This window comes from Pleurodeles waltl, chromosome 5, assembly GCF_031143425.1.
Source record: "Pleurodeles waltl isolate 20211129_DDA chromosome 5, aPleWal1.hap1.20221129, whole genome shotgun sequence".
Taxonomy (NCBI): domain Eukaryota; kingdom Metazoa; phylum Chordata; class Amphibia; order Caudata; family Salamandridae; genus Pleurodeles; species Pleurodeles waltl.
Genome location: NC_090444.1, coordinates 571,312,444 through 571,337,590, shown reverse-complemented (window position 1 = coordinate 571,337,590; position 25,147 = coordinate 571,312,444). Strand labels below are relative to the sequence as shown.

General features: G+C 47.2%; 1 protein-coding gene across 5 annotated transcripts in view; it reads left to right on the top strand.

The window, feature by feature from the left end:
- Nucleotides 1-25,147, top strand: part of PUS10 (pseudouridine synthase 10) — a 322,578-nt gene that overhangs the window by 275,383 nt on the left and 22,048 nt on the right. For all 5 annotated transcript variants that reach the window (XM_069234384.1, XM_069234385.1, XM_069234383.1 and 2 more), the window contains 2 exons: nucleotides 2,555-2,697; nucleotides 22,833-22,932. In XM_069234384.1, coding sequence (XP_069090485.1) covers nucleotides 2,555-2,697; nucleotides 22,833-22,932 — 243 coding nt within the window. The remainder of the gene's footprint in view (nucleotides 1-2,554; nucleotides 2,698-22,832; nucleotides 22,933-25,147) is intronic.

Genomic DNA, 25,147 nt, shown 5'->3' with positions numbered 1-25,147 from the left:
AGTTTCCTAGGAGATACTCCTCGCGTCTGGGTTAAACAGCGACAAGCAGCCAACTGTGAAAGGTTAGAGGCCACCTACGGCGCTGAGTACTTCAAAAAAACTTACAGTCTCTGAGCTCGTCCGGAATAATTTTAGCAAACGCTTGCATCCAGGAAAACCAGTCCTTTTGAAAATGAAGACGCCTTCAAACAGCGTCTCAGCAAATGCGGTGTAACGTGATTATGTTGAGCCTTTGATGCATCCTATCCTCGTTGCCAGTGAAACAAAGTACACTTCATACGGGTGAAGTGAAGAAACTTTGTTTATTTTTCCAGTTGTAAAAATAAGGCTCAACCATAACACACGGAGGAGGCGTTAACTGCTCCGCGCTGCCTCAATCCTCACTAGTTCTCAGCCCACATGCACTCGTATTCTACGCTGATGTCCGCGATGACCTCAGAGTGGAATACCACAATAGGTTTAGTGCTTTTTGTGTGGACCATGGATTGGAACTTAATGCCAGTAAAACTAAATTAATGATACTAAGTATGGGTCCTGATAGGAGATGCACTATTACATTAGATGGAGCTCCCTTAAGTAAGGTACGTTCAATAGACTATCTGGGAGTAAGAGTTACAAATAATATGCAGTAGGCGGCCCAGATTGGCAAGGGCGCCGCACTTCTTCAGCACAGGTCTGGTGCCATCCTGCGCTTTTACAATTCCACCACTGTGAAAGCTGTTTCTCCGGCTATCAAGACTTATTTAGCAAAGGCCCAGGGTGCGGCGACCTATGGCGCTGAGGTCGGGGGACCTTCTAATGTTACAAAATTATTTTCGCCTACAGATAATTTACTAAGAACTCTTCTTGCATGCCCTCGTAGCACACCATTGATTCTGGTTTTCCTGGACTTTTGGTTTCCCCGCATCTCTGATGTGATAGCTCTAAGACCTTTACTCTTTTGGGTGCGCATTTGGACTACTCCTGAGCTTGCTGTTTATAAGGAATCCATGCTAGACATCTGAGGCAGACCGAATGCACTTTCTATTGCCTGGCTCAAGTATGTTTCGAAGTGGTTCGATACTTTGGGACTTGGGAACTTTTGGAAGTATCCCCACAATCTAGGGAGGGCTCAGAAGCAACATTTGAAATCAGTTTATTGGTCCTATGTTAGGAATAACTTCCTTTTATGTACCCCACATGGTCAATTGACAAGGCAATTTCTTGATTTTAAATGGTATGCTTAGTTCGAACCTTATCTGGATTTAATCCCTGATCCATGATGTAAAAGTTTGTATGCCCGTTTTAGATATGGGTGCTTACCATTAAACTCTTTTACCGGTAACTGGCACCATCACTCACACTTGACTTATGCCCTAGTTGCAATTGTGCTCCTGAATCTATAGTACATTTTATGTTCTTTGCCCAGTCTATGGTTTGGCTCAGCGGAAATGGATTTGTCAAGTTTGCAGGAACCTGGGCATAAGACACTGTAAAGTTGCACTTAGGATATTGATGAGTGACACTTCCCCACTCTTAATTTGCGCAAGTTAGCAAGTTCCTTGCGGCCGCATGGTATACACGTACTCGTTTTTTAATTTTTTTGATCATTTAGTGACTGTTGTTCTTATATTTTTTATTCACTTATTCATCGTGTATATAAGTTTTTGATTGTTGTGATCTTTGTCTTCTTTTTCTATGCTTTGATGGTTATATGTGACCGAATAAAGCTTGGGTTTTGACTACTGCTTTGCTATCTATTCTGTATCTGAGGAATCTGAAATTAGGAAGAATCAATCAATCTTTTAGTTTCTTACCTATGATAACACTGTTCCCGATGGATTCTTTAGCTAACTGCAGGTTCTTTGTTATGCTCCTAGCTGCCCATTCTGTTGAATGTACTCCTGAACATCATGAGATTCCAAGTTAGATTTTGGCTCATTTTCACATGCAATTTCTTTAAAGTGTTCTGTGCCTGAGGGCATGAAAGATAGAATAAGAAACTGATGTCAGTGTACAGATATGGTGCTGACATGCAGTTCTGGTCCATGAATTCCAGGGTGGTATGGAGTAACTGTAGAGTGACACTGAACCACCTGTCAGCCTACAAGCATTCCTGAAAAAAATCTCTGGATCTAATCTGATGCCTGGGAATATTCTAAAGGGGAGGAAAGGTGAGGAATGGGCAGTTAGATAGTATCCACCAGAATGTGCATTAACAAAGGTACTTTAAAGGTTCTTCTATCCCAGCAAATCTCTCTTTTAATGTGGAAAATGCTCTTATCTCTCTACTTACAAATCATAAAGTTGAATATTTTTAATTGTTGTGGTGTGTAAATGTATACAGAAAATATAATTTTCAACTGTGTGTTGTGTTGTTGCTATATTACTATTGGTTCTTGTGAGTGCCAATTGAGTCATTTCTGTTTTAATTAGACAGCATAGGGTGAATAGAGCATAACCTTTGCATGGCTGTCTTCACCATCTCGACTTTATAAAAAGAATATTTGAATTTGGTGTTTTTGGTGTAATTAACATATAATATCCTATTTGTTATGTTGACTGCTGTCTACAGGAATTGAAGCTTGATCAGAAAACTCCATTGAGGGTTCTTCATAGAAGACCTCTAGCTGTCCGGATACGTGTTATCCATACAATGAAGACAGAATATGTAAATGAGCACCATTTCCGTCTTTACTTGAAAACTCAAGCTGGAACGTATCCTTTTAACAAATCAAAAGCGAAGACAGATATTGAAACTGAGCTAGTAAGAGATTCACCTAGCTATGTTGAAATAACTGAAAAATCCACTTACCAGAAAACACTGCAAATGATAGAAAAAAATACCTTTTTAAAGAAGCCATTATGCAAGTGTGTTGTACGACTATGTTAGTTTTGTAGGCTTATTTGGTGCTGTACCTCCTACTGTGCCCTGAATTATAGCATAAGCACGTGACAAACAACAATGAGAATGACTATTTGATGTAAATGGACATAACATAAAATATTGGGCCTTTTTTAGATTGTTGGTGTACAGGATACTCTGTCAAAATGTGGCAGATATCCCGTCCTTGGCTTTACACGTGCCATAGGCTCTATTGGATTTATCCTATGTTTGTGGCAGTGTATCATGTCAGCTAAACTCTAAATGCAGCACAAATTTGAAAATTTTGTATTTTCTTTAAATTGTGATGTGTCAGTTTTCTTCTTTCCCTTTGTAAATGCTGAGCTTATCTGTGTCACAGGTTCACTGAGGTTTCATTCTCATATCAGGAACCTCTATTCTAGAGGACAATGTTCTTCACCTATGGGTATACAAATCCCACATACGTGTACACAACCAATATGTAGCCAATTAAAGATTTCCAATAAACACACTTCATAGGTTTCAATAAACAGGTTTCACACAAATAAAAGATAAATTTCCAAACTACAAATTTAAAAAAACATCATTATTATACAACAATTTATTTCCAGAGATGTTTAAATTAATGGCAGTTTTTTCATACGACCCAGTGCTCACATGTGAAAGAAAGTGCAGTGGTGAGTGACAAGTAGAACAAAGTGCATTACAGAAAAAAGAAGACCTATAACGCCTGACTTCTTTCATTGTTTCTAACATTTGGGGTCAAAGGGTGGGGTCTATGTACGTCAACAGTGTTTCGACCTCAGATCAATAAGAAGTCATCATCAGGACAGGACAGTGAGCACCAAATATATAAAAATATATACAGAAAGATTCATTGTTGGAAGTGAAAATATCTGGGATGAAACCTGTCAGGAGCATAGCAGTAAAATGGAACTGGCCTTATCGCGAAAGACCCAGGTGAAGCCACGACCTGTGAACTTGGCCTCCTGAGAGTTGAAATACGCTGACAGTCTCTTGAGACATGCAAGCATCTACGGTGAGCTACTAAGGGCAATATATATGGCTGGGGTGGCATAAATGGTAAATTTCTATACTAGCTAGTCTCCTTCCATCAAATTTCTAGGATTGCGCCAGAACTCATTGAGAACGAGAGCAATAAAGTACACATGATAGCTGACATGGCACAAACCTTTGCCCACTACTGCCGTAACGTATACGCAGCTGCACGTAAGCCAGATGCAAACTACTCCATGCAATTCTTCATGGAATTGTACCTCCCCCTCAGAGGCTCAAATGTTGGGTGAAACTCTTACAGGTCTACTAATAGCTGTGGCTTTCTCAGTGAGGGCCCCCGGGAAAACCCCTAGCCCTCACGGTTTTCCGACCGAGTACTACACTACCTTTAGAGAACCTCTAGTCCCTAAATTGTTGGCACTCTATAAAGAGGTAAAATATGTCGGCACCCTCCCTCCTGTACTGGACACAGCAACAATTGTGGTGATACTGAAAACTCAACCTCCATATACCTCTTGTGCAGCTTACCGCCCATATCTCTTATTAATTATGAGGTTAAAATATATGCTACCATACTAGCCTCTCGTCTCAAGCATGTCCTTCCCACCCTGATACACCCCAATCAGTTCAGCTTTATGCCAGCGCGCAGCACAAGGCACTGCATCCAGTGCCTCCCCTTGGCTCTAGCCCACCGTCATCACCTCCAAAGTGACCTAACACTGCTTTTCCTTGACTTTGAAAAGGCTTTTGATACAGTGGACTGGGGCTATCTGAAGGAAGTTTTGATGCGAACTGGACTGGGGCCCCATTTTTGCAAACTTGTACAGGTCCTTTACTCCAACCCAGCAGCGCAAGTACAAATTAATGGGGTCTTATCTTGTGACTGTTCTATCAGGCAGGGAACTAGGCAGGGATTCCCCCTATCCCTTCTCCTTTTTGCACTCGCTGTTGAACCACTGGGGCATCTGATCTGCAGTGATGCCCAGATCAGAGGCTGGAACTGGGGGGAGAGGAGAGAAGATCGCATTGCTCTATACACAAATGATGTCCCCATTTACCTGGCTAACCCTGCCACTGCGAGTGTCTGCTGTCTTCACATCTTTTGATGTTTTGAAGCAGCCTCAGGCCTTCGACTGAACCCCTCAAAATCGGTGCTCATGCCTTTAGCCCCCTCTATGGACTGCTTTGACTGGCAAACTGACATTCCCACCTGTCGTCTTATCATTAAGTACCTGGGCATCTGGGTGTCTTAATATTCAGAGCTTGCTTGGAATCTCAACCTGGAACCTCTGGTGAAGAAAACCAAGCAAGACCTTACTAAATGGCAATCTCTTCCATTAAACGTTAAGGGCTGTATTGCTCTCTATAAAATGATAATCTTGCCACGGTTCCTTTACATGTTCCAAAATACTCCACTTTCTATACCACAGAGGTGATTTTGACTCCAAGATATGGGTACTGCAACCTCATTCCTATGGCAAGGCGCCCGACCCCGGCTTGCGCTTAAAACATGCAAGCGTACCGTGTAGGGTGGCTTAGGAATGACCAGTTTGTACCTATATTACCTAGCATCCCACCTTCTCGTGATCTACGACTGGTGCAACGGTGGCTGGGCAGACCTTGCTTAATGCTTGGTATTGTCCCTCCTGAGTTTTCCTCGAATCTTAGCTATGTTATATGGCTCCCTGGTTCCCCAGGATACTGCTCCCATCACCAAAATAGTCTTGTTAGCCTGGAGAGCCGCTCTGCGACATATTCAATGGATAAATAGACTCACACAGCAAACATCTCTCTGGCACGGCACTTGGCTTTGTGAATCCGCAAAGCTACAGGGCTTTGGGCACTGGGACCTCATCGGCTTGTTACAACTAGGAGCTGTCTGGTCAGAAACATACATGAGAATGTTTCAAGACCAACACCACGACTACACGCTCACAATTTAGAATGAAACTTCAGTGAACCATTGTTTCTCTGCTGTATTGTATCACCCCGGGTTCCTAAAGTGCTTGGGCTCACCGTTGTTTCCGGTACTACTAGCTATGACACAGGTCACATGCCCAATGCAGCCTTCTTTTTCTCAAACATTGCATTTTGATGCTCCCTCTATTTTGAACTGTGTAAGCCGTTGACCAAAGACATTCTCTGGTTTGAAGTTATGTCTCAGCTTAGTTTAGTTTTTGTGAATCCTCAGCTTCCTGCTTTCACAGTGCAGTTTCATCTTGGGACTGCTAGTACTCATACAAATTGGGGTCCTTACAAATGTAGGCACTCGTATCATAAATCAGCTGAATGGCTTGATTGTTCATGCTATTGAAGTTGCACAATTGCACTACATTTGAATTTCAAGTTTAACAAGTAGGATTTCAATGTGGATTGTAGGAACCTTCTGCATCAAAATTCCACATTTTAATTTTGCACTGCTGGAGTATGTGCTTTTCAAAAGGTCAGTTTGTGAAACTAGCAAAGATACAAATAAAATAAGTGCTAAATGCCTGACTTTGGTCACTTGGTTAAACTACAGTCCCAAAAATGCATTTGCTAAGTTTTTCATAAGCCTGACTCTCAGTTAGTTATGATTCAAAGTATAGGACTTTGGATAGCTGTGCTTTTACCTCAAAATAGCAAAAAGTACATTTTCCAGAACAGGTCGGTGCACAGTGAGAAGTAAAACTGTCTTGAATGACGCCAGCCTTAAAAGTAGTTAGCTTAACTCAAGGAATGTAGGTGTCCAAAACTGAGTTATGACTGGGTCTTTGCTTCCTACTTTGAGGACTGGTAAGCACCACCCTTTTGGCACTATTTAATTCAAGCTGACATTAACATATTTTTTTTCTGTCCAAGTAGTGGCTTTTTGCATTTAGCCTGAGACATATCTGCACATACATCTCCTCATTCCACTGTGTCGAAAACATGGTGCAACTAGGCTATACTGACAGCTGTTAAAGTCATAAAGAAAAACATCAGAAGTAAAAATTGTTATATCCTGAATAAAATAGCTCAAAACCTAGTAATAGAGTTCCTTCATCATATAACAGTACCAGCCATTTGCATAGCTAACAGTGGGTCCATGACATTTGTAGCTGGTGAGGTTCAGATCTTGCTTTTTCGATCCACTAAGTTTAGCGTTGGTGCATCTGGTATCCCATTTTGTTTGTCAGATGTACAATGTAAATTGCTGGACTTGGGTATTATGTTGTCTCTCTTGCATAGTAATCTTTAGTTATGTTTAAAGATGGTGACTAGGTTATGCATGTTGATATACTCTCATAATCTAACCAATCTCGAGGGCTAGATGCTCCTGGGTCAGTGTTGGCAGCCTGCGCATGATATCAGACATTTCTTCAGTTTTTAGCAGGTTCCTCAATTGGTACTTCATGTGATCCACTTGTCCATGTTTTCTCTTAGATTTGTGGTTTTGCTGACAAATTATCTTTGCTGTTATTACCACTGATGGTGTTTGGATAATCAATTGTAAGCCACAACTAAAAGTTTCAGTCTAATGGCTCTCCTCTTTGACAGGAATTCCTCTACATTGAGAGTGTGTGTTACAAGCTGTTTGTGAAAGTGGGATTAGCTAGTTAGCCTCTATTATCGTTCTGTTTCCAGAGTATGCGATGACCATGACAATAAAACTTACTTCTGTTTGCTTGTATTTAGGGCTATCAGTTACAGCAACTATAGCAGAACTATATTTGTTTTATACACATGTTCTAGAGTAGAAAGTGTAGACAGAAGCTTGTGCTACATCACAAAAAGGTACATAGTAGTGAACCTTGTTGATAAATACCATTCAGCAAAATCATCAACAGTGCTGAAACAGTTATGTAAGACAAATATTGATTTGGTGATCTTATTAAAAAAAAAAAATCCCTAACAAAAAAGACCAAGACGACTGAGCAGGAAGCAACGGCGACTACATTAAGGATCTGAATACAGCATGAAGTAAGGCAGGTTGGTGAATTACTTACAACCTGTCCAAAAAATAGTAGAAAGCCTTGTGACTGATAGTGAACCAGTCCATTTCAGTAAAGCGTACACAACTACGTAACAATACATGTTTGGACTTGAGTATTAGGTTTCCAGAGCTTTTTTAGTTTTTTATAAGGACATTCATAGAATATGAGCCATACGCAACACAAAATGAGTAGAACATTGTAGGAAAATGGCTCCCTGTTGCAATTAACCCCTACATTTTGCCTGATATTGATGCTGACTTGACTGAGAAGTGTGCTGGGACCCTGCTAACCAGGCACCAGCACCAGTGTTCTTTCAATAAAAATGTACCATTGTTTTCACAATTGGCACACCCCTGGCACAAAGATCAGTCCCTTGTAAAAGATGCCAGTGGTACCAAGGGCCCTGTGACCAGGGAAGGTCCCTAGTGGCTGCAGCGTGTGTTGTGCCACCCTAAGGGACCGCTCACCTAACACATGCACACTGCCATTGCAGATTACGTGTGTTGGTGGAGAGAAAAAGGCAAAGTCGACCGACTTGGCATCCACCTCAGGATGCCATGCACATAAAATACTGCCTGTGGCATAGGTAAGTCACCCCTCTAGCAGGCCTTAAAGCCCTAGGGCAGGGTGCACTATACCACAGTTAAGGGCATAGCTGCATGATCCAAATGCCCCTACAGTGTCTAAGTCTATTCTTAGACATTGTGAGTACAGTGTGGCCATATTAAGTATGGTCTGGGAGTTTGTCAAAACAAACTCCACAGTTCTATAATGGCTACACTGAATACTGGGAAGTTTGATACCAAACGTCTCAGAATAATAAACCCACACTTATGCCATTATTGGATTTATTTAAAAATGCACACAGAGGGCATCTTAGAGATGCCCCCTCTATTTTACCCAATCCTTCAGTGCAGGACTGACTTGTCTGTGCCAGCCTGCCACTGAGACGAGTTTCTGACCCCATGGGGTGAGAGCCTGTGTGCTCTCTGAGACCAGTAACAAAGCCTGCAGTGGCTGGAGGTGCTTCACACTTCCCCCCTGCAGGAACTCTAACACCTAGCAGTGAGCCTCAAAGGCTCAGGCTTCGTGTTACAATGCCCCTGTGCACTCCAGCTATTGGAGATGCCTGCCCCCCCACCCCCCACCACCACCCCTGTACACAGCCTCCACTTTTGGCAGCAAGTCCAGAGAAGATAATGAGCAACACAAGGAGAAGTCACCCTCCAGTCAGGACAGCCCCTAAGGTGTCTTGAGCTGAGGTGGACCCCTGCCTTAGGAAATCCTCCATCTTGTTTTGGAGGATTCCCACCAATAGGATTAGGGATGTGTCCCCCTCCCAACAGTGAGGTGGCACAAAGAGGGTGTAGCCACCCTGGAGGACAGTAGCCATTGGCTACTGCCCCCCAGTCCTAAACACCCCCCTAAATTGAGTACTTAGGGGCGACCCTGAATCCAGGAAATCAGATTCCTGCAACCTACAAGAAGAAGAAGGACTGCTGACCTGAAAGCCCCGCAGAGACGACAGAGATGACAACTTACTTGTCCCCGGCCCTACCGGCCTGTCTCCAGACTCAAAGAACCTACACAGCAACGCATCCAGCGGGATCAGCGACCTCTGAGGACTCATAGGACTGACCTGCACCTAAAGGACCAAGAACCTCCAGAGGACAGCAGCTCTGCCAGAAACAGCAACAAAATTGCAACAAAGAAGCAACTTTAAAGAGACTCTCACTTTCCCCCAGAAGCGTGAGTCTTCACACTCTGCACCTGATGCCCCCAGCTTGAGTTCAGGACAACCAAAGCCGCAGAGAGGATTCCCATGTGACTCAAACGACGTGGACACCCTGAGTCAACCTCAATGCACCCCCACAGCGATGCCTGCAGAGAGGATCCAGAGGCTCCCTCTGACCGTGACTGCCTGGTAACAAAGGAACCCGACGCCTGGACCAAGCACTGCACCCGCAGACCCCAGGACCGAGAGGAACTACCTACCAGTGCAGGAGTGACCAGCAGACGGCCCTCATCCCAGCCCAGTCGGTGGCTGGCCCGAGAAGCCCCCCTGTGCCCTACCTGCATCACCAGAGTGACCCTTGGGTCCCTCCATTGATTTCTACTGCAAACCCGACACCTACTTTGCACGCTACACCTGGCCGCCGCTGAGGGTGTGTTTTGTGTGCTTGTGTGTCCCCCCCTCCCCCCCCCCCCCCAGTGCTCTACGAAACCCCCCTGATCTGCTCCCTGAGGACGCAGGTACTTACCTGCTAGCAGACTGGAACTGTAGCACCCCTGTTCTCCATAGTTGCCTATGTGTTTTGGGCCCTCCTTTGACCTCTGCACCTGACAGGCCCTGTGTTGCTGGTGCTGTGGCTTTGGGGTGGCCTTGAACCCCCAACAGTGGGCTGCCCATGCCCAGGAGACTGACTGTGTAAGTGCTTTACTTACCTGAGAAACTAACGTTTACTTACCTCCCCTAGGAACTGTTAATTATTGCAGTGTCCACTTTTAAAATAGCTATTTGCCATTTTAACCAAAACTGTGTGTACTACTGTTTTAAATCAAAGTTCTATACATACCTGTGGGAAGTACCTTGCATTTTATGTACTTCAATTTTGAATCTTGTGGTTCTAAATTAAATTAAGAAAATATATTTTCCTATATAAAAACCTATTGGCCTGGAGTTAAGTCTTTGAGTGTGTGTTCCTCATTTATTGCCTGTGTGTGTACAGCAAATGCTTAACACTACCCTCTGATAAGCCTACTGCTCGACCACACTACGACAAAGTAGAGCATTAGTATTATCTAATTTTGCCACTGTCAACCTCTAAGGGGAACTCTTGGACTCTGTGCACACTATCTCTCACGTTGAGATAGTATATACAGAGACAACTCCCTACAAACATTATTGCAGTAAATGTGCATAATGAAGAGCGTTTTCTGTAGTGTTGAATAAGTACAATATGTTTGACAAAGTTTTGTACTAATAAAAATTATGAAATGCAGACTATTTCTCAGTTTGGAAAAGGGTGCTACAGCAAGAAGCAGTGCGAAATTGAAATAGTAAAACAGGGCACTATTATAAGTAGCCATTGTACATATCGAATATTTACACAAATTATTTGCATTATGGTGTAGGGTTTAATATCAGAGTAAAATTAAATTAAAATGCCTGAGCATGTTTCCTATGGTAGCTCAAAATCAGATAGCTTGTTTTTGCTTGAAGGTACTTTGTTGGTTAAGTAGTCTGACATTTAGGGAGGTTTATTGACAATTGTACAGGTTTGCTTTATTTCAAAGCGGTTGCAGAGATAATTCTCCTTTATCAGTAATGATCTGTCTCTTAATACATATGTTTTCAGTAGTGTGGATATTATATCTGCTTGGGTGTCCAGAGCATTTCACCTAATTGGTAAGTATGATAAAGGAAATATGCAGAAAGCTGGCTCTGTATATACTATATCAAAATGAGATATTGGCCCTCATTATGACCTTGGCGGTGAGTGATAAAGTGGTGGTAATACCGCCAACAGGCTGGGGGTAAGTACTGCCAAATTATGTCTATGGCGGTGATAGCTCCCATAGACAGCCAATGTACCACACCAACCACCACGGAGGAAACAACAGTCACCATGGTGGTAACCAACAAGAGCCAGGCAGGAGACAAAGTACCGCCCTCCATATTAGGATACAGGAAACCGCCACCTTTTCCGGGGCGGTACCAACACCATCAAAAGCCTGGCGGAAACAGAGCTCAGAAAGAACTCACCATTGGAGACACAGGGAAGAACCACGCCGCCACGGAACTCGAACTGCATGACACCCGATGATCTTCTACGTTATGCTCCACCTGGAACACCAACGCCGACGAAGACGATGACGGTGAGTACAGCCGCCTAGCACACAAGGGAGGGTGGGAGGAAAACGAGAGTGACACACACACGCGCAACACACACCCGACACACACACCATGCACACAACCAGCTGCACACGTAAAACAATGACACACGACACACAGCATAATAAAACACGGATCGGAGTAACGACAATGTATTATCATATCAAAATCCCCTACACAAACCAAATATATACAAATGTCCATGAAGGGCCAATGCCCAGTCCAAAGTCATGAGGGCGCACAAGGTCACAGGGCACAGCCCAAAGCACAACCTGTTTCCTGACACAGCCGGAGAGAGCACTGCAGGGGCATCATTTTTCAAGTGGTAAGACACCTTAGGGGGATGGGGGGCACCTCAGCCAAATACGGGAACGTCCCTACTGGTTCTGAATGGGGCAACATGCCCATTGCTTTGTCCTAGGGAGTGCAAGGTCACCGTCTCTCAGGTGGGTGACTTGCCCATTGGTTCTGAAGGGGGCAACATGCCCATTGCTTTGTCCTGGGGACTGCAAGGCCACAGTCTCTCAAGTGGGTGACTTGCCCACTGGTTCTGGAGGGGGCAACATGCCCATTGCTTTGTCCTGGGGAGTGCAAGACCGCAGACTCTCAAGTGGGTGACTTTCCCACTGGTTCTGGAGGGGGCAGCCCGCACAGCAGCCCCTGGAGGGTAGCCTACAGGGCGTCGACTGGCATTGATGGCTGCACTGTGGTGGTGGTTTGCGGAGCCTCCTGAGCAGCGCCTGCACTGTCTAATGGCTGCATTGTGGTGGTGGTTGGAGGAGCCTCCTGGGCAGACCCTGCACTCCCTTATGGCTGCATTGTGGTGGTGGTTGGAAGAGCCTTCTGGGCAGCCCTTGCACTGTCCGATAGCTGCATTGTGGTGGTGGTTGGAGGAGCCTCCTGGGCAGCCCCTGCACTGTCTGATAGCTGCATTGTGGTGGTGGTTGGAGGAGCCTCAAGGGCAGACCCTGCACTGTCTGATAGTTGCACTTCCACAGCTGGCGGTGTGGGCGCCATGACAGCTGGTGGTGGTGGCGGTGTTAGCCTGACAGCTTCCGCAGAGTGCCTCGTCTCCTCCTGTCCATGGGTTGTGGGTCCCTTACCCTTCCTGGCAGGGGTGGATGGGCTCTTCCCCTCTCTGCCTGGTGGTGCAGGCTCCTTCCCCTTCTTCACAGCTGGTACAGGCCCCTTTCCTTTCTTCACAGCTGGTGCAGGCCCCTTCCCCTTCTTCACAGCTGGTGCAGGACTCTTCACACTCTTCCCTGGTGGCTCAGGCCCCTTCCCCTTCTTCCCTGGTGGTGCTGTCACCTTCTCCTTCTGTGTTGTAGGTCTGGTATCCTTTATTACCACGAGTAGTCCCTGTGGACTGTTTGGCTGAGGTGCTGGGCTGTGTCCTTGGTACCCTGCCCGTATGTGCAGGACGAGGGGGGGAGGGGTAGGGAAGAGGTCAATTTGGGAAAGTAAAAGCTTTTTAGGGACGTTGGGGCGGGAGGAGTACTAAGAGTGGAGGATGAGGGAGTAGTTGTTGGAGGTGTTTGTCTGCTGGATTTGGGTGCAGGTACATGGGCTGTATGCTGGTGTGAGGTGGGTGGCTATTGGATGCGTGAGTGCTTCGTTTGTGTACCTTAGGAGTGGGGGGGACAGACACGGTGGGAGAGGACACAGGAGACGCGTGCATGGTTGTTGTGGAGGTGTCTGCCAGTGAGGTGTGTTCTGCTTGGTGTGGTGATGCTGATAGTGGATGTAGATGTAGTGCATGCAAGTGTGAGTGTGGATGTGACTGGGAGGGAGGTGGAGGAGGAGACAGTGGAGGCCGTGGATGTGGTTGTGTTTGCAACTGTCTGGTGTCTGTGTGAGTGCCTGTGGGATGAAGTGTGGTGCGTGTGTTTGCCTGTGCCACTCTTGTGTGTTGCCTTGTGTGCATGCTCGTCTGTATGTGTGCCTGGGATAGGTTTGGGTTGAGGGGAGTGGGATGGGGAAGTGGTAATTGGAGGGGGGATGGTAGAAACAGGGACAATGGCTGCCATCAGAGAGGAGGCCAGAGCCTGAATCGATCTCTGTTGGGCAGCCAATCCACATGCATGCCCTCCAGTAATGCATTGCAAAGTGCATCTGGGATGACAGCCCCTGGATGGCATTCACAATAGTTGACTGCCCTACAGAGATGGATCTCAGAAGGTCAATAGCCTCCTCACTCAGGGCAGTAGGGCTCACTGGGGCAGGGCCTGACATACCTGGGGCAAAGGAGGAGTGGCTCCTGGGTGAGCAGGCACGGGCAACTCGCTGAGGGGCTACTGGGAGGGAGGTGCTGGTACAGGGGTGGCGGCTGTACCTGCAGCTGGGGTGGTCACAGAGGTGTCCGCCACCACCAGGGCGTTCCTATCGGAGGAGGTATCAGAATCTGTGTTGTCCCATCCAGTCTCCGCTGTGGTGCTCCCCTCCCCCTCCATCCCACTGGTTCCTCCGGCGTCGGTGGACTCTGCCTCCAGGGTCATGTGGGATGCAGCGCCCTCTGTCGCTGGTGCCCCTGCTCCTCCGACATATGATGCTAATGCACACAAGGACAGGATGACAAAACAAGAAAGGGAGGGGAGAAGAGACAAAGGATACACTGGGTCAATGACAGCACCAACACCACCCTTGGCATACACAGCACCCTCACACACAGGGAACAGGCCTACACAATAAGCATTGGACTACCAGTGATATGACTAGTCACCAAGGCATGATGAGGAGCACGCACCGCCAACTGCAGCACACATGGGACCCACATTGCCCTGCCTGGAAGTGACTACTAACAAGTGAGGTTACCTTTATTTGCCATGCAACCACTACCATTCAGAGGACCCACACTGCAATATCTGGCCTGCCTTAGGGGCACCCACTAACATACAACCACCACCCCACCAGCCAAAATTTGTAACAATACCCACTGTACTCACCCCCTTGTGGCTGCTGTAATTCCCTAAAGCGCCCATCCAGCTCAGGGTACGCCACCGTGTTAGAGGGGTGCAGGGTCTGACGGGCACCCCTTCCTCGTTGGGAGGCCATCCCCAGCTGGTCCTCTGCGGCCTTCCGTGCCCAGCGTCGCAGGTCCTCCCACTGTTTCCGACAGTGGGTGCCTCCCCTGCCATAGACCACTCAGGGTCCGCACCTCCTTGGCAATGGCACGCCATATTCCCTTCTTCTGATGGGCACTGACCAGCAGAGGCAGTAAAGACAGGAGAACATCATTAAACTAACAGTCCAGGCTGTCACACACATGGCCCGCCAAACCCGTTTCCATCACCATTGGCACACACGTTGCCCGATGCACGACATGTACATCACCAACAGATAATTCCCCCCACACACAATGCCTTCACACACATCTCCATGCATCCATGGAGGTGTGCTCACCTGTTGGTCTGGAGGCCCAAACAGCAGTCCGTACTCTGGTAGGACCCCATCCACCAGTCGCTCCAACTCCTCCGAAGTGAAGGCTGGGGCCCTTTCCCCTGTTACACAGGCCATGGTAAGTTCCAGACACAGGTCACAGCAGCACATGCAATGTAGGTCTTCTCCTATTGAAGGTCAGGAAACAAGTGAGGAATTATTTAGAAAGTGGCGGTCATGTCTGCGGCGGTGTACACTGTCACAGCTGGCGTACATCCCCATTGGCCACTGTACACTATAGGGCCCAATATTATCCAATGAGGAATTGCATGGCGGTTCACGACCGCCTACCGCAATGATGCCCAACGTCAGCGGAATTACCTCACTTCCACCTGTCCCTCCACACAGGACAAGCGGTCGCCATTTCAGGCCTATCGATAATTGCTGCATCACAGGATAAATAGGCACATACTTTGAATTACACTGCCCCAATACCTAATTGCACGATGCGGACTGCTGTTGTGGTTTAGTTGTTCAAATTGTGACCGCCTACTCACAATTTGCCTACTCACTCTTGTGTCCCTTAGATACCTACCTCTGCGGATGAATAGGAGATGGAGACATACTCCCGTGTACAGACCCCTGGTGGACTTAGCTACACAACTATAGGCACATTATACTCACCTATCGACTGGACAGGGCCACAGTCACAGAGCTGTGTGCCCAGTTGGAGCCTGACCTGATATCAGCTATCCATCATCCGACTGGGATTCCCCCTCTTGTGCAAGTGCTATCAGTGCTCCATTTCTTGGAAACTGGTTCTTTCCAAGTGACGGTGGGCTTGGCAGCAGGGATGTCACAGACAATATTCTCAATCGTGCTGGCAAGAGTTTTGTCTGCCCTGGTAAAACACATGTGTAACTACATTGCTTTCCCCCAGTTGGAAGATTTGGCCACAGTGAAGGCCGGATTCTATGCAATGGGACATATTCCCAATATTATTGGTGCGATTGACGGGACACATATTGCATCTGTCCCTCCCCCCGGCAGAATTAACAGGTGTACAGGAATCGTAAAAGTTTCCACTCCATGAATGTGCAGATGGTGTGCCTGGTGAACCAGCACATCTCCCACATCAGTGCTCAATATCCTGGGTCGGTGCATGATGCCTTTGTCCTGAGGAATAGCACCATCCCAAATGTGATGGGCCAACTACAGAGGGACAGGGTGTGGATTAAAGGTGAGCCTTGGTCCCAACCCGGTGTATGTTGATGTATGCCACTGATGTTAACCTGATAGGATAGTGTGTAGTTAAATGTTGTCCCTCAATGCCTGCAGGTGACTCTGGCTACCCAAACCTGTTGTGGCTGCTGGCCCCTGGGAGGAATGCCAGGACAAGGGCTGAAGAACGTTATAACGAGGCACGTGGGAGAACCAGAAGGATCATTGAGAGGACCTTCGGCCTTGTGAAGGCCAGGTTCAGGTGCCTCCGTCTGACAGGTGGATCCCTGTGCTACTCACCTGAGAAGGTCTGCCAGATAGTAGTGGCATGCTGCATGTTGCACATCCTGGCTGTCAGACGCCATGTACCTTTTCTGCAGTAGGAGGTGACTGGAGATGCCCCTTTGGCAGCAGTGGACCCTGAGGACAGTGAGAATGAGGAGGCAGAGGATGAGGATGTGGACAACAGAACATCAATTATCTGTCAGTACTTCCAATGACACACAGGTGAGACAGTGCAACTTCACATTTCTATGGCTATTGGTGTATTCTGTGTGGCAGTAGCATGCTGGCACCACCCACTTGTTACTTCTACTTACTGTCACCTATGGATTATCAGGATTTACAGATGTTGGTGATATGACAACAATGTCATGATGTGATCACTACAGCCAGCTACAGATCATTTGTTCTATGCTCTCACAATTTACAGTTCATTTGTAATGGATGTAGCTGTTACCATCAATACACATTTTCAATACATGAAAAGCTAGTAGTCAAGTTTTTTCCAAGGGTGTTTATTGTAGTGCTAAAAGTAGAGGGGAAGTGCAATAGAATGGGGTGATGATGGAAGAAAGACCGGGGTATTGTTCCAGTCTGTTGCACAGGTGCAGTGCCCAAGGGGCCATATGAAGGGGAGCAATGGCAGTTCAAGGTGGACAAGGTGACTGAGTGGGACACAAGGGGGCAATCATGAGAGTCTCATTTCCTGACAGTGGTCTCTGTTGCCTCCCTCATGATGTTGGCCATGTCTGCCAGCACCCCTGCTATGGAGATCAGGGTGTTGTTAATGGCCTGCAAGTCCTCCCTGATCCCCTGATACTGTCCCTCTTGCAGCTGCCTGTTCTCCTGTACGTTGTCTGAGATCTGGCCCATCGTGTCCTGGGAATGTTGGTAGGCTCCCAGGATCTCGGAGAGTCGGTTCCCTGGTCCTGTCCTCCCCCTGGCGCACAGCAGTCCTCCCAGTTTTCCCTGTTGGCCTGTTCCCCTGTCCCCTGAACGGTGTGCCCACTGTCACTGACCCCAGGTCCCTGATTGTCTTGGGGGCGAGGTGTGGCCTGGGGTCCCTGTACAGGTTGGCACAGTGTTGCTTGATGTGTCTTGGGGACAGAGGTGTGGGTACGCTGGGTGGGTACTGTGGTGTTCGATCCTGATGAGGGAGGCTTTGCGGTGGTCTGTGGTTGTGCTTGGTTGACCGTCTGTCCAGTGGTCCCTGATGGGCCAGGTAGGTCCTCCAGATCCAGAAGTCCAGAGTTACTGTCATCACTGGGGGCCTCTTCTGTTGGGGGACTGGATAGTCGTGGCACCTCCTCTCCACTGACATTGGCTGGGGTACCTGTGGGGATGTAAGTGATGTATTATGCTTCAAATGTATAACATTTGTACTTCCCTGGCTTCCCCTCTATCGTTGGTGTTGCCCTGCCAGCTTTTGCTTGTGTATGGTGATGTATTGTGGGTATGTTCGTTTCCCTATACTATGCATGCTTTAGTGCTGGGTGTCCATTCAGGGCTGGGAGGGGTGTCCATGCATTGGTTTGGCATGCAGGGCTCGGCATAGAGGATAGTGAGATGTGTAGGTGCAGTGTGTGGGATGGAGTGGAGTGATGGGAGTGAGGGTGTGGGTGTGAGATGGCATCCAGGAATTGGGGGGAGGTGGTAATAGGTAGTAATAGGTAGTAAATCTTGACTTACCAGTGTCCAGTCCTCCAGCTACTCCAGCGAGTCCCTCGGGATGCAGTATTGCCAGTACCTGCTTCTCCCATGCTGTGAGCTGTGGGGGAGGAGGTGGGGGTCCACCACCAGTCCTCTGTATGGCGAGCTGGTGCCCTGCTGGAATGGAACATACCTTCCCCCGTAGGTCGTTCCACCTCTTCCTGATGTCGTCCCTTGTTCTTGGGTGCTGCCCCACAGCGTTGACCATGTCCACAATTCCCCACCATAGCTCCATCTTCCTTGCAATGAATATCTGCTGTACCTGTGCTTCAAAGAGCTATGGCTCTCCCATGACAATTTCCTCCACCATGACCCCTAACTCCTCCTCAGTGAAACGTGGGTGCCTTTGTGGTGCCATGGGTGTTGTGTGATGTGTGTTGGTGAGGGTATGTTGGGTAATGATGTGGGATGCATGAGGGGTGTATGGATGTAAGTGGTGTGTGTGTCTAGTTGTCTCTGTGCTCTTCTTCTCAGTCTCCTGGTGGCAGTTGTTGTTCGTAAGGAGTTCTGGGTAATGTGGGTGTGTGTGTTTTATAGTAGTGTGGGTGTGTGTATGGGTGTCAGGTGTGTGTATTTGGTATTGGCCAATGTTGTGTTGTTTTGTATGTGGGTGTCCTTTCTGTGCGCAGCAGTATGTACCGCCAGTGGTTTACTGCTGTTGAATGTCCGCTGTGGTAATTTGTTGGCCATAATTTGATGGGTATTGTTTTGTTGGCATAACGGTTTTGGGACCGGCACTTTATCACTGATCTTTGGTCTGGCGGATTTGTGTATGTGGCTGTATTCTGTTGGATTGGTGTGTGTGTATCATAATATGGTGAACGGATATCCACCGCCGCTGAGGTATGTTGGCAGCCGTCAGCGTGGCGGTAAGCAGCATTTACCACCAATGTCATAATGAGGGCCATAGTGTGCACAGAGTCCATGAGTTCCCCAGAGGCTTAACAGAGGCTAAAGTAGATAATACTAATGCTCTCTTTTGTGGAAATGTAGTCGAGCAATTAGGCTTATCAGAGTGTAGTGCAAAGCATTTGTTGTACATACACTGACAAAAGAAGCACCCACTCAATAACTTAACTCCAGATCAATGTTTTTTATATAGCAAAAATATATTTTCTTAATTCATTTTTAGAACCACAAGATTCAAGTTGCAGGCAAGTACTTCCATAGATTCGGATTTCACACGTGTCAACAGTACTTTGTTTAACATCAATAAGTTATACAGTTTTTGAAATATTGGCAATAACTGTTTGAAAAATGGACACTGCAATTTTCAGAAACAATTCCTGGTGGGGAAGAAATGTTTGATTTACAGGTAAGTACAACACGTACAGTTTCAGACTCCGGGTTTTAGGAAGTCCACAGGTTGGGGTTCAGGTTAACCCCAAACACTCACCACCAGCAACACGGGGCTGGCCGGATGCAGAGGTCAAAGATGAGCAATATTAACGTGGACTCCTATGCAGACAGGGGATAATTGGAATCCGGTCTCCCTGCAGGTAAGTACCACGACTCGGAGGGCAGACCAGGGGGGATTAGAAGAGCACTGAAGGGGCCACAAGAAGGCACCATACACACACCCTCAGCGGCAAAGGGGCGGCCAGGTGCAGGGTGTAAACAGGACGTTGAGTTTTCAATGCTGGTCTATGAGGGGACCCCGGGGTCACTCAGAGACTGCAGGCAAGGTCCAGGAAGTAGTCTAGGGCAAACCACAGGCTGGACAGGGAAGAGGGCCGTCTGCTGAATGCTGCTGCACTGGAGGTTGGGTTCTCCAAGGCCTGGGGGCTGCGGGTGCAGTGGGTCTTTGGCCGTCAGTTATCTTCGTCTGGAGCTTACGAGGCCAGGGGTCCTCAGGATTCCCTCTGCATGCGTCATCGTGGAGAGGTCAACCAAGGGTGGGCACATGCATGGGGACCTTCTCTAGCTGGGTGGACCACCTGGACACAGGCCGTGGGCGTCGGGTGCAGAGTGGTCATGACTCACGCATCCGGAGTGAGGTAGGAGTCCTTGGTAGTTGTTTTTTCTTAGAGAGGGCCAATTTCTTCTGGAGTTCTTGGTCCTTTTGGGTGTAGGGAAGACCTCTGGAGCTGGGCAGAGGTCACTGGACACATCGCTGTTATTTTACAGGTTCTTTGAAGCAGAAGACAGCCATGTAGGGCTGGGACCAAAGCATTTGTGGTCTTCCTTCTTCTCTGCTGGGGGTTTCAGCTAAGCAGACCTTCTTCTTCTTGTAGGTCACCAGGAATCTGGTGAGCTGGGTTCAGGGGGGGCTTTAAATGATGCTAGATTTAGGGGCGTTTTAGGGGTCAGAGGGCAGTAGACAATGGCTACTGTCCCTGAGGGTGGCTACACCCTACTTGTGCCCACTTACTTTGGGGAGGGGGGCACAAACCTAATCCTATTGGTCCCTGTTCTGCAACCCAAGATAGAGGATTCTGCAGGGAGGGAGGTCAACTCAGCTCTGGACACCTTAGGGGTGGCCCTGGCTGGGGTGGTCATTCCTCCCCGTTTTCCCTAATTTTCCCACCGGAGTTGCCACCCAAAGTGGGGCTTTGTCCGGGGGGCAGGCAACTCCATTAGCTAGAGTGCCCTGGGGCACTGTAATCCGAGGCTTGAGCCTTTGAGGCTCACCGCCAGGTGTTACGGTTCCTGTAGTGGGGAGGTGTGAAGCACCTCCACCCAGGACAGGCTTTGTTTCTGACCACATAGTGCACAAAGGCACTCACCCCATGTGGTCAGAAACTTGTCTGAAAGTGGCAGGGTGGCACAGACCTGTCAGTCCTACACTAGCGGTTTGGTAAACATACAGGGGGCATCTCTAAGATGCACTCTGTGTGCAGTTTCATTAAATCCCACACTGGCATTACTGTGGTTTTATTGTGTTGAGATGTTTGATATCAAACTTCCCAGTATTCAGAGAAGCCATTTTGGAGCTGTTGAGTTCGTAATGACAAACTCCCAGACCATATACTCAATATGGCTACACTGTGCTTACAATGTCTAAGGATGGACTTAGACACTGTAGGGGCATATTGCTCATGCTGCTGTGCCCTCACCTGTGGCATAGTGCACCCTGCCTTAGGGCTGTAAGGCCTGCTAGTGGGGTGACTTAACTATGCCACAGGCAGTGGTGTGCCATGTCGACTTTGTCTTTTTCTCCCCATCAGCGCAATCAAGCTGCACGGCAGTGTACATGTGCTTGGTGAGGGGTCCCCCAGGGTGGCATAATACATGCTGCAGACCTTAGGGTCCTTCCCTGGCCACAGGACCCCTGGTACCATGGGTACCTTTTACAAGGGACATAACTGTGTGCCAGGGCTGTGCCAATTGTGGAAACAAAGGTACAGTTTTTGGGAAAGAACACTGGTGCTGGGGCCTGGTTAGTAGGATCCCAGCACACTTTCAATCAAAGTTGGCATCAACACTAGGCAAAAAGTTGGGGGGAGGGGTTAACCATGCCAACAGTGGCACTTTCCTACAAAATACATAGTGTTTTCGCTGAAAAATGTCCAGGTATGTAGTTAAAGGGTTAACATCAGGAGTCAGTTCATTGTTCCAGGATTGTTCAGGGTAAGAAGGCAAGACGCTGAAAAGTCTTGTTTAAGCAGCTTCTCTAACCAGAGTATTTTTCAGTTGTGCAAAAGGACAGGCAGTAGATCATTCTGAAATATGGGTATTGTGGCAGAAAATGTACAGTAGTTTGTCCATTTAAGTTGCAGTAGAGCAGCTGGATGAGGTTTGAAATATTTGAGTAATTTATATTGAAAAGTCTGTTTTGGCAATATATGTTGAGGTTTTGGCATTGATAACTTTGTAGGGTAGGCGGCCATTTGTAACCATGCTCAAGAAAATAAACTTGAAAAATTATTGGGCAGGATAATGGTGGGGAAACACTAGACAAGTAGAGATTTCCAGATGATGCACCTTTTCCCATTACAATGAAATGTTGAATGGTCAAAGACAGTGGGCTTTGAGCACTGTGGAACCATGGGCCGGCACAGGGTCCGATCGGGGCTATGCACAGCTTGGTCAAGAGCTGATTTGGGACTTGGCTTAAGGTCAGGCCTTGGGCCCAGAGACAGCTACACAGTCAGTAGCTGTGCAGAGGATCAACCAGTTTCTAAATGTGCTGTGTTTATTATATAGTTTCTTTATGTGTTGTGTTTTGTTGTCCAGGATGGAAATTTTGCACTGTGATACCACAATTTTAAGGTGTGAAACCCAGAAAGGAATGGGTGCCAATAAATGCATGGATCATTATTAATCATTGATCAAAGCTCTGGGCAGCATTTACCCCTTAGTTGTCTTGCTTATGTACATAATTACAAACAGTCAAAGGACAGCTGAGTGCAAACTGTCGGACAATGTCCATTTTTTGGCACTAGACACCAAGCATCTTCAAATACATTGGGTCTTTTTCATTAATGCAGCCAGCTCAAGTACCCAGACAAAGCTAGGTATGGTTTTCATGTCAAGGGCATGTTTATTGGGCTGAACCTCTAAAATGTATTTTTCCTCAACTGGTATCAAGCTACATTAAGGAGTTTGTGCATGGAGACTTTGGAAGGACAACGCCAAATTTGGGATCCCTAATGAAGACAACGGCTGATATTCTCCAGCTTGATGTAGAGGTGAGTTCTTTTAAATGCCAGCATTTTCTTGCAGCTATTAAAGGTAGTTTGCTCTCACTCTTAATTCTGCAGGTGTACTTGTAATCCTTATCCACGTTGCTTAATACAGTAGGTTGCACAAATATATTTTACATTTATAATGTTGAACAATACACTGTTTTCCTTGAGGGAATCTTCACTATTAGTCATAAGCACTGCATCATCCAGCCCACAAGAGAGATCCTGAGCACCTTTTACAGCAGTGCTGTAAATATATATGCTTTTCTTTTGGAGAGCTAGTTTTATTTTTTTTAAACAAAGTATTTCTGACAGCTTATAAAAAGATTACATGGGCCAATTTTTACTTTAGAAAAGAAATCCGAATTTTAATGCAGAAAAATAGTCTGCAAATAACAGAGTGACAAGAAAACTCTTCCCCAAATCTTTTAAAGGAAGGGAGAGGGGAAATAGGAACAATGTAGCATAGAAGGCAGAAGACAGAATGGCTCGGAAAACCTCAGACACTTCTTTAATTAACAGAATACCACCAGTGTTCCATCATACTCTGTAGTTGGCACTTGCATCAGCTCTGATCTTTACAGTTCCTGGTGACAGGCCCCTTGAGCACTGAGATTGACCATTTTCTGTTTTTTGCTTCTTGGAAACCTGTCCAAACCTTTCAAAAACATCTTGAAAGCGGTTATAAGGGGAAGATGCATTGCAGAGGTGGTTGGAGTGAGACATATCCTAGTGTGGGAGGTGGAGGCCCTGGAAGAGGAATTGAGAAGGTTGCAGACGACGTGTCCTGGCAACCCAGAGCTGCAACAGCTGGTCCAAGGTGCGAAGGCATTACAAGCTGCAGGCACAGAGATGCTTCGCTGCTACGCCTATCATGAATACATGGTCACAGCCCATGCCGAATGAGACAAAGCAGGCACACCGTTGCCATGGCTCTCCAACCCCACGACCAGAGGGTAGCAGATACTGGATGTAGGAAGCTGGCCTGGTGTGTGGTGAGCACCTATGGTGTTATCACCTTATACCAGGTCTAGGTATTCCCTATTAGAGAACTGTAGGCAGTGTCTAAGAAGCCAGGGCTCTTTAGAGGTAGCTGTGGATGAGCAGCCAATACTTATCTAGGAGACATGCAAAGCTTATGCAATACCCCTATAGTCACAAAGCACTTAGGGCCATATGTACGAATACATTTTCCCATAGACACAGAATGGGTAAAAACATTTCATACATCTGGCCCTTAGACACATAAAAGAACCACACAGTGTTACAAAAATAAAGGTACTTTATTATGGTAACACAAATGCTAAAATACTGTATAGACAATACCCCATCTGGAGGTGAGTAAACACACTATTATATACACATTACACATGGGCAGCAGGCACAGGAGTTGCAATGAGGCCCACTCAGCACACATGGAGAAGTGTCCCACGTCGCTGGATCAGCATGCAGGAGACTGTGCTTTGCAGGAAGGAGTGCTGGGGGCCGGGGCTACACGGAGCCTGAAGATCCCTTGGAGAAAGAACAAACAAGCCTTGGTAGCTGCAAGAGTCGTGGTGCACAGGGGTACTGTCCTGCAAAGAGACGCAATGGCTTACCGTCTCCCTAGTTGGACGGCTGATAGAGTGGACCAAGGGGACCACTCCAGACCACCACCAGTGATGGAGGATCCATGCAGTTCCGGATGAGGGAGGATCTATGTAGCCGGTCGTCATTGAAGTTGGTGCCTGCGGATGCAGGGGAATGACTCTTTCACTCCAAAAGAGATTCCTTCTTACTTCTTGTGCAGGCTGAAGTCTCATCACCGTCAGAGGATGCAAAGCCAGGGAAATGTTGCAGTTGCTGGAAGAAGCCAGAGAAACAATGTTGCCGAGTGGAGACGTCACTGTAGTTGCAGATTGTTGGTTCCTGGAGGGTCCAGTTGCTGTCCCGGTGGCCAGGAGATGAAGTAAACGATGCAGAGGCGTCCTGCTGGAATTGTGCACATCGAATCTGAGGACCCACCCAAGAGGAAGACCCCAAATAGCCCGGGAAGGAAGATTGGTCACCTAGAAGGGTGGCCAGCTATCAGGAGGGGGCTGTGACGTCACCTGCCTGACCTGGCCACTCAGATGCTTCTAGGGGCCTCTGTCCACCTTGGATTCAAGATAGCAGAATCAAGTGGCCACCTGGAGGAGCTCTGTGCATCACCCCTGGGGTGGTGATGGACAGGTGAGTG